Source organism: Eptatretus burgeri, chromosome 17 (assembly GCF_056783735.1).
Source record: "Eptatretus burgeri isolate ZD-2024b chromosome 17, Ebu_testis_v1, whole genome shotgun sequence".
NCBI classification, from domain to species: Eukaryota; Metazoa; Chordata; class Myxini; order Myxiniformes; family Myxinidae; genus Eptatretus; species Eptatretus burgeri.
This window is the reverse complement of record NC_140977.1, coordinates 9,668,577-9,678,911: the sequence shown is the minus strand read 5'-3', so window position 1 is coordinate 9,678,911 and position 10,335 is coordinate 9,668,577. Positions and strand designations below refer to the sequence as shown.

Sequence of the window (10,335 nt, the reverse complement as noted above, 5' to 3'; positions counted from 1 at the left end):
CTCAAGACCATCCATCCACCCATTGGAACCACACTCTGTGCAGAGAGTTGGTACTGCCCAAGCAATCTCCTTGGCTGTTGGGCACAATCTTGGACGGCGTCGCCACTCCGACACAGTATACCAGCATGCTGCACTCATTCTGCCGACCTTGGAAGGATGACAGGTAGAGTTACCCCACCTGGTATTAATTAAACAAATGGGTGGAATTTCAACTCAAGACCCTAAGATGTTAAGTCGGCTACCTTAACCGTTAAGGCAACACAAGGCTTATTTTACTGCATCAATAAGATAAAATAAAGTTTATTTTCTTGCGTTATTAAGATCATGAAACTTACCGTTAATTATTGTTATGATAAACTTGATCCGATGATGTTATGGCGATGATAAGGAGGAGATGATGATGATGATGATGATGATGATGATGATGATGATGATGATGATGATGATGATGATGATGATGATGATGATGATGATGATGATGATAATGTTTGAGGGGGTTATTGTGTTGACAATCCATGTTAATTAATTTGGTGAATAAATGTGGAAACTATTTCACCAACCCGCAATTATTCGAGTGCATTGACTGCAATCTGCAAACTTTGCCTCTGAATGAATTCATCGCAATAGAGCAAATCCACGAAGGGGAAACCTACGAACAGCAAGGCCCTCCCGTACTTAACTTTTAATAAAATAACGATTTTAAAGATTGGTTTTAAAAAGTGTGGAAATTTAGCACAACTGAAGCAGTCGTACACCAACTACCCTTAAACACTGTAATAAGACGACACCGAGTCGCGGTTTAGGAGATGGAGACTTGATTGATCACCATACAACACACACCATCGATCGGCATCGTACTGTACATCGCCATATTGATGGTCACTTCTTCACTCGATATGCACATCCCACAGGCCACGCCGTCTCATGCTACACATCGATATACTGTATAGCATGGTTCTTCGAAGTATTCTGAAGGCGATTCGTGTTCTACAGTCTTCAAGTATCAAATTCAACATAAATAAAGATTTAAGAGGTTTAAAGATGTATCAATAAATTAATTCCGGGTTTCACCACCATTTTCCCCAGTGTGTGTTACATCACCTTCTCGAACACATTACATTCGTTCTTCGTGCCTGTTGTTTGTGTCCATTATGACATCCGTGAAAACGGTAAGTTTTCTGTCTGGAATGATTTTAAATTTTGTTTTACATCCACAGACAGAAAAATTATCTCCCTTCTCTGCACATGTGTGATCAGGATGAATTCAGAGCCAACATACAGTAAAATGAAAGACTCGTCTTCCTATTGATGTTCAAAATACAACATTCAATTTAAATAAGTTGTTCCTCGATCATAAACTGATAAGATGGACGGACATGAACCAATCACTTAACCCCGCCGTTCGCTTTGTGGATGCGGGGTAACAAATTGTGAAAATTTTAAAGTGGGAAAGGTTACCTCGTCATATTCAGCGATTTATCCTCTTCGTTTTTCTCTGCTGGAAAACCACTTGCCTCCTGCTATGAGGTACCACATGTTGTTTGGAAGCCGGTGCCACTTGGTTCCTCTGGGGAGTTGGTGCTGCCTGATATGGTCTCTGGAGCCGAGGTATAGCTCGTTTCCTCTGGACTGCCGGTACAGAGCACTTCCCCTGGGAAGTTGGTGCAGCCTTCTGTTGTCGGCGAGACGGTGCAGTTTGATCTTTCTGGGAAGCCAGTGCCACTTTATTCCTCTGGGGAGTTGGTGCCGCCTGATATGGTCTCTGGAGCCGAGGTATAGCTCGTTTCCTCCGGACTGCCGGTACAGAGCACTTCCCCTGGGAAGTTGGTGCAGCCTTCTGTTGTCGGCGAGACGGTGCAGCCCCAGCAGCCAGGGCATCCTCTTTCCTCTCAACAGGAAATGCAGCCTGCCTGCCCGTGGGTGCTTCCAACATGGACGGCTGTGACGTCGTCTTCCTCATGGGTTCTACGACTGCTGGCTGCTGCTTACTTGGTGCTGTAGAAATGGAGGATATTTTTCATAAACATAGATTATGGATTTTTACACAATTCTCAACAGCAAGAACAAGAACAAGTTTAGATGAGGTGAAAATATATTTGTAAAATAGATGGATAAAAAAAAAGTTTATTTAATTACACATGAGGTCTTACGATCTAATTGGACACAAGTTCATGGCTCTCTGTTGCAAGTTCAAACAAGGACATGATACTCGAGGTCCCCTACCTTTTGGGTGGTATGAGAAATAGATCTGTGTCATATGAAAGCGAAATGTTCAATGGTTTTTGAAATATCACGAACACAAAAGTACATGGACGGATGATCGGTCGGACGGAGTTCATGTTAATGTCCCCCATCTCTGACTTTGTCGGAGGGGCGGGGGAAATTAAGTAGAGGAGTAAATTATTCGCTGACGTTGAAGACTGAAGAGATTTAAAGCAGCATAATCAAAACTTTACCCAGAACGATATAATACACAGGTGGTGAGAAAAGGGAAGCCTGCAGAAAGGTGTCACAAATTATTTAGGAGTAAACGTTTGGCTGCGTATTGTGTTGTTATGTGCCTTGTTGGGCTGTGTATTGTGTTATGTTCATTGTTTGGCTGTGTATTGTGTTATGTGCATTGTTTGGCTGCGTATTGTGTTGTTATGTGCCTTGTTGGGCTGTGTATTGTGTTATGTTCATTGTTTGGCTGTGTATTGTGTTATGTGCATTGTTTGGCTGCGTATTGTGTTGTTATGTGCCTTGTTTGGCTGAGTATTGTGTTATGTGCATTGTAAGGCTGCGTATTGTGTTGTTATGTGCATTGTTTGGCTGTGTATTTTGTTCTGTGCATTCAACGTGTATCAAGTTGTTTAGTATTTAGTGCAATGCAATGTTTCTTGTTGCCAGGTGTGAATTGTCAGTGTAGAGCAGAGTAAAAACGTGACATATCAACGTTGAAATTCGATTTTACACCTGGAGGAAGATCGTAAGTACTCGGGAAATTACTGGTTGCTTTTGTTTAAAGAGCCATGTTGTGGTAACGAGCAGTTTCTGGCACCAACTGGTTATAGAACCGTCTAGTCTTTCGCTCACATGGAACGTAGTCACGGAGAGCTTATGGGATGGCGCGTCGTCCGTCCGTCGGTCGGTCCATTAGTCCATCAGTCCCATCAGTCCAAACACTTGCAACATCTCTGAAACTACACACATGATTTCGATGAAACTTCGATGATGATTTCGATTTCGATGATGAATCACGTGTGATGAACCAAAGTTTGTTCACGGCATGAAAAAAAATATACCATCAGAGATGAGGAATCCCCCGCCATTGAATGAAAAAGGTCATACAAATTCCAGATAATGAGGGAGGTGAATTGGAAACAAGACACCATTTGGTCATCATCTCGAAAAAGTTCCTCAGGGGTGAGGAACGTAGTAACCAATAATAATTGAAATCAGATAAGCGGTTTTCCATTTATTACAAAAAACATTTTTTTCAAGATGGCCGCCCCAGTCGGCCATCTTGGATCCGGCCACACCCAAAATCAATAGGTTTCTTCCTTTTCAGGTGGTACATGTGTGACTCAAATTTCAAATCGATATGGCGAACAGTTTATGAGTTATAGCACTCACAGCAATAAATGTTGACGCCCGGACGGACGGACAGCCGGACAACCTGGGTGACAACAATATCCCCCTTCCGCCACGCGGCGGGGGATAAAAAAAGAATAATTTGGGGTCTGAGAGGGTCTTCGGAGGCAGTTTATGGGGGGGTTACCCCACGAAAGAGAATTTTGCTTTCTTCTCAGAAACTTCACATGCAACTCTGATGAACCATGACCACAACCTTCATCACCCATGATGTACAAAAGTTTGTTCACGCCATTTAAAAAACAATAAAAAAATTGGGGTCTAAGGGGGGTATATAGGGGTTTGTTTCCTGAAATATGTATTTGCTTTCTTCAACGAAAACACACAAACAATTTCGATGAAAGTTGACCATAACCTTGATCACCCATGACGGACCGATAAAAGCTTATCATCTGCGTAAAAATATGCACTCATCAAGGGGGTCTACAGGGGGAGGGGGGGGGGAGAGGTGGTTGACGTTTGAATTTTTATTTTAATGCCATGAACAAACTTTGGTCCATCACGGGTGATGAAGGTCGTGGTCAAGTTTCATCGGAATTGCATGTGTAATTTCTGAGAATAAAGGAAATTCCTATTTTTGGGGGCAACCCCTGTAGACACCCACGGGGCCCCATTTTTTTGTTTTGCCATGAACAAATTTAATACATCCAGGGTGATGAAGGTTGTGGCAAAGTTTCAGCGAAATCATGTGTGGAGATTCAGAGAAGTTGCGAGAACTTGTGGACAAATGGACGGACGGTACGCCATCCCATATCCCCTAAGCTCCCAAACTACGTTCCAGGTGAGCCAAAAATCAGGGCCATTGGGGGACCCGTGAATAGTTAACGAATGTGTTTTTGGATTTGACCCCTGATTCACAGCCCAGAGGGTGGGGACTGAGGGTCACAGGGGTCAAAATGAAATTTTCTTTAAAACTCAAAATTTGATATTGGATCATTCCTGGTGGAACCCTTTGCCATCTGTCAACTTTGCTTTTGGTGGGAAGCTTGGAGATTTGCGATGGCGCACCATCAACTTCGCTCCAGTTTATTTTGTCCAAGAATTGCTCCGCTGCCTTATTATCAGGTCATACTCTCTTCTTGCTCTTTCTGAGCCTCAATCTTGCCGAGAAACAATAAGACCGGACGATATTAAAGAGTACAAAAAGATGGCTGGTTGGTTACCTTTGGCAGCTTCAACATGGCAGGTTATCTGGGGTCTTGCAATATCATTGTTCCAAGTGTGAAACAAAATCTCCTGTAAAACATAATAATAATGAGTGTGTTAGAATAAAACATAAACACGACAAGTAAAGCCCACCACGAGAGAACAATTGCATTTTGCTCCACAACAACAGGAGCTCAGTGTGTGTGTGTGTGTGTGTGTGTGTGTGTGTGTGTGTGTGTGTGTGTGTGTGTGTGTGTGTGTGCGTGTGCGTGTTCAGCAATCCCAATGTGCAGGACTTCAGCAACCCCACTGTGTGTGTGTGTGTGTGTGTGTGTGTGTGTGTGTGTGTGTGTGTGTGTGTGTGTGTGTGTGTGTACGTGAGTTCAAAAATCTCAGTGTGGGTGAGTTCAGCAATCCCAATCTGTGTGAGTTCAGCAATCCTAGTCTGCATGAGTTCAGACATCTCAGTGTGTGTGTGTGTGTGTGTGTGTGTGTGTGTGTGTGTGTGTGTGTGTGTGTGTGTGTGAACATGCTTGTTCATGCAAATGAAATCATTGACAATGGTATCAAACCCTCACCTGCATCGTGAGTCTTTCCATCGGATTTTTGCAAATCATCCCCATCAGGAGGGAGGCCAAGGGTTCACTCACACCGGGTGGAGGATCATACACAACACTGAAGCCTGTTCTGTTGTTTGACATTGGCTGCAAGAAGAAAAACAAATGCGTTTGTGACAGAATTATCACAATTCAATAATTACATCAACATAATAAGCATATTCCAACAAGCATTCACTGACGCAATGACCGAGGCTTGACTATAAAATATATTTTGATTCACAAAATAAATTGTGGTATAACAGAAAAGTTTTTTGTGAGCCGAAAAACAAACCCTATCACCTCAATAATTAATTGGATATTAAAGGCCCTGTCACACCTTGACGTTTTAGCCAGGAATGGCAACGTATAAAAATGCACGTAAAACGTTGGCGTACGCTGAAGTTTTGAGGTTTTTTTTTTAAAGTTTTGGTCGTATTCATAACATGTTGGTCGTATGCATAACGTATTAGTAACGGGCACAGAACGTTTTGTTGTGTTAAACATAACTTATACCAACGAATGCTTAGCCTGTTGTCAGCGTTCACAACCTATGCCCAACGATAGTTTAACTTCGTCATAGTGCGCTGCACGTATCGCCAACGAGCTCGTGGCGTTCTATGTTAAAAACCTGCCGCACGCCGATTTAAATCATAACCGCCTGAAAATTGGAAGTGTCAACATCGCAGTCACACCTTGACGATTTAGCCAGCGTATGCCGACATGAAAAATGTGTCTAAAACGCTGGGACACGTCGAATACGGTATGGGTAAGTTGTGTATATGTTAGGAGCACGATGAAAAACAATGAAGTACATTAGCATATTATGTGGTACGTCTAGTACGTCGTGAAATTTCAAGCATGCTGAAAATTTTACGACGTACTCGACGTATGGCTCACAAGTTCCGCATAAGCTGGCATAAGTTCTCGGCACGCTTCGCAATCGTTTACACACGTCGGCCACACGTTACTTGTAAGTTACTCATAAGTCGAAACACGTCGAGGTAATGTTTAGCATACCCGAAACTTAATTTTTAACCTACGAGTAACGTGCTTTGAACCTATTAGTAGCGTGCTTTGAACCTATGTGTAACGTATCTCAAACGTACATTGACGTATGTAGACGAATTTGATTGACGTCGTCCGGACGACCACAGAACTTACTGAACGTGTTTCTAACTTACAGCTACCGAATAATGGCGTATTGGCAGCGTTTAGGGGAATTGGTATATACAAATGGGCTTCACAAGAGGAACCCGTCAGTGTTCTAGACTCCATGTTGAGTAGATGTCAATGTCAGTAGCAGTGGCAGTAGCAGTAGCAGTTCGAGAGAATTTAGTGATGTCGATTGTAGTAGTAGTAGTAGTAGTAGTAGTAGTAGTAGTCCGAGAGAATTTAGTGATGTCGATGTTATTAGTAGTAGTAGTAGTTCGAGAGAATTTAGTGATGTCGATGTTGGTAGTAGTAGTAGTTCGAGAGAATTTAGTGTTGTCAATGTTAGTAGTAGTAGTAGTCATATTAGTAGTAGCAGTAGTAGTTCGAGAAAATTTAGTGATGTCGATGTTAGTAGTAGTAGTTCGAGAGAATTTAGTGATGTCGATGTTATTAGTAGTAGTAGTAGTAGTTCGAGAGAATTTAGTGATGTCGATGTTGGTTGTAGTAGTAGTTCGAGAGAATTTAGTGATGTCGATGTTAGTAGTAGTAGTAGTAGTAGTTCGAGAGACTTTACTGATGTTGATGTTGGAAGTAGTAGTAGTAGTGGTAGTGGTAGTAGTAGTACTTTCAAGTAACGTGTTGCAAAGTGTGAACAACGTTCGTGTAGCGTGCTTACAAAACGTTACTCATAGGTTAGAAATAAGTTTCGGGTACGCTAAACATTACCTCGACGTGTTTCGACTTATGAGTAACTTACAAGATACGTGTTTCAACGTGTGTCAACGATCGTATAACGTGCCTACAACTTATGGCCAGAGTAGCGGAACGTGCGAGTCATACGCCGGCATACGTCGTAAAATTTCAAGCATGAAAAAATTCGAGGAAAACCCAAAAGTTCAACGTTTAAAGTCAGCGTACTACCACTTATGGCAGTGTTTTTCAGCGTGGTTTTAACATATACAAAACGTACCCATAACGTATTCGACGTGTACCAGCGTTTTACACAAATTTTCCAAAAATCGGCATAAGCTGGCTAAAACGTCAAGGTGTGACTGGGCCTTTAGCCTCCTTGGGTTTAAATAAACGGGTAAGTAACCCATCCTTGTGGACGGGTAAATTGCCACACTTCTACCATGTCTCGATGCATTTGCAATTTGCAGAGTGCTGTTCTGTGGCCCTCAGGGCAACCACAACATTGCACTCACAGGGAATCCACTACAAAATGGACAGATATGGTCAGGCTGCCTGAGAATAACAACAAGGGCCTTTAGTCATGCTCAACGACCCCAAACCCACCAGGCAGTGCGATACGAGTATACGTACACATTTACATTGAGAACTAGAAAGAGCAATCAGAGATTGCAGACCCTCATCAGAACTTGTTAGAAATGCCACTTTATAACTGCTGGCAGTGATGATCGGGTACCAAGGCATCTCGCTTTGATGTAACCCCACTTTGATTGGACACCTGACCCTGACCCATGACATTTCTCATTATTATTCCAGTGAATGTCGAATGGGATTAAAATAAATTCAATTCACATTAAATGAAGACCAAATAGGTACAAGTCCTGCATTGGAGTCATCAGAAGAAACCCAAACAAACAAAAGCAAAGATGAAATCATCAGAAGGAACCTGGATAGGATTCACATTTCAGCTGCTACTCTTCTACTCTCAAACCCATCCAGGCACAGCCAAGTGAGCCTTATTAAAAAAAAAAAGACATCAAAAAGAACCAAGATCAAAAAATTAAATAATTCCGGCTGCCAGACCATGTATCTGATCAGGTTGAAATTTAAAACGTATATTTCCCATCATGACCAGATAATCATTGTGAAGTTTCATGGTGATTGATTAAGCGGTTCTCGAGAAAACATTATTTAATATTTTTCTTCAATGCAATATGGCTGCCAAAACCAAACCATGTGACTGATCAATTATTCCTAAACAAACTTGTACACCCAAGGCTTGGAGAACATGAGTGTGAAATTTCCCCTCGATCTGTCTCGCCGTTCTGGAGAAGAAGATTTTTATAGGTTTCAGGGTAAATCCAATATGGCTTCCAAACCACATGAGCCGTGACATCACGTGTGAACATTTTGTTCCTCATGGATAGGCGGTTATACGTCATAGTTCTTCAGAAGAACCCGAACAAGTACAGGTTTATCACGGGTGTCAGGCATTGTTCCACTAAATGGTTATCGGTATTCCAGTTAACTCAGGTTTACAAGTTGTGAGGGAACAGTTCAGGAAATATTGTTTAACAATTGAGAAGAATTCTGGTATAAACTCTTTCTGGAGCAGAAATTATACTTTAGAACTGTAAGATAGAATTAGATACCTCAATATCAAGTCAGTTGAAGTTTTTGATTTTTTAACTTTATATACAAATGTGGATTCAGTACGAGTGAGGGATTCAAATTTAAAGTGATTGACCAGGTTTTTAACTCTTATAATAAGTGTTTATTTGTCAGGTTTTATAGAGCATTGTTTTCTACAAAATAAATACTCAAGTTTTCATTGTTTTGAAAAGCAGAAGTTTGAGAATACTGTAAATTTTATTGAATTATATACTTTTGTGTCTTTTTTTGTGGGATAATGTTTCAACAGGTTCAGGGTATTCCCATGGGTGGGAATTGTAGCCCACGACTTATGGATATTTTTCTTACTTTCTGTGAATTTTCATTCATGTGGAAACTGATGAAGGAGGAAAAAAATTATGATGAGTGAAAATATTACATCATACATGTCATTATCTAGATTATCCCTGTGTCGTAAGAGGCGACCAGGGTTGCGTCAGGAAGGGCATCTGGCGTAAAAACTAAGCCAAATCACTATGGGGATCATACGGATGATCCACTGTGGCGACCCCTAACGGAAGCAGCCGAAAGAAGAAGAAGGGATGTCGTTATCGAGATGAGAACTGTGTGATTAATTATAATTATTTTGAAAGGCAGCTTCACAAGATTTATCCAGATGAGCAGAGTACACGCCCTTCGGGCAATCTTGTCTCAAGCATGCAACACGTTCTTCTGACACATACCTTTTATTTTGGCGGTGAATAGGTGACTAACAGCTCTGAATGAACAAATAAATAACCCGGGTTACGTGCATGAAGCAAAAACACACCAACGGCTCTCAAACACCTCACTGTACTGGAAAACGTGGGGACAGGAATATTGTGCTATAAATGGTGGAGACTTGAAATACCCTCCCCCACCTGGAGGCGGCGCAACACGGTACACATTTACATGGAGAATTTGCATCCCATCCCTCACCCCCACTCCTTCAACACCACCGGCAAAGATAAAAACACCACGACACACTAATTGGGGTCATGCTAATCCTATGTAGCAAGTCTGAATGTAATTAGCCCAGAACTGAAGGAGTAGCGAGACAAACCCCCACACACAAACACCAGACAGTGAATTATCGTGAGGATGACCTGATTTCAACCATTACAGGAGTGGTAATGATTGTACAGTTGCTGCGTATCTGGATGTGCTGATTATAGTTGGACAGAATGGTTTTAGTGCAATGGTATTTCATAAGTTGATGATTTCAGTTTCCCTGGAATCTTGTGCACCTTTACAGATAGCAATGTACCAATTAAAATGAGTTACAATGTCTTTTCATCTCAGATACTTAGATTTGCAAGAGTTTGCTCAGTGAAGGATGATTTTGTGGTGCGTGCTGAGAAGGTTTTTTCCATCATGTTAAATACAGAGGATATTTAGCTGATTGTTTGATCAGGTCTTGTGAGAATGTCTTGAAACTCCATCGTCACCTTTTATTTAAGTTCGG

General features: G+C 41.6%; 1 protein-coding gene across 1 annotated transcript in view; it reads right to left on the bottom strand.

Moving 5' to 3' along the window:
* Positions 1-1,468: 1,468 nt before the first annotated feature.
* LOC147009267 (uncharacterized) overlaps positions 1,469-10,335 on the bottom strand; it is a 43,753-nt gene continuing 34,886 nt past the window's right edge. Inside the window, exons 13-15 of the mRNA XM_085863020.1 lie at positions 5,358-5,483; positions 4,797-4,869; positions 1,469-1,995 (exon numbers count right to left, since the gene is read on the bottom strand). Coding sequence (XP_085719146.1) covers positions 1,469-1,995; positions 4,797-4,869; positions 5,358-5,483 — 726 coding nt within the window. The remainder of the gene's footprint in view (positions 1,996-4,796; positions 4,870-5,357; positions 5,484-10,335) is intronic.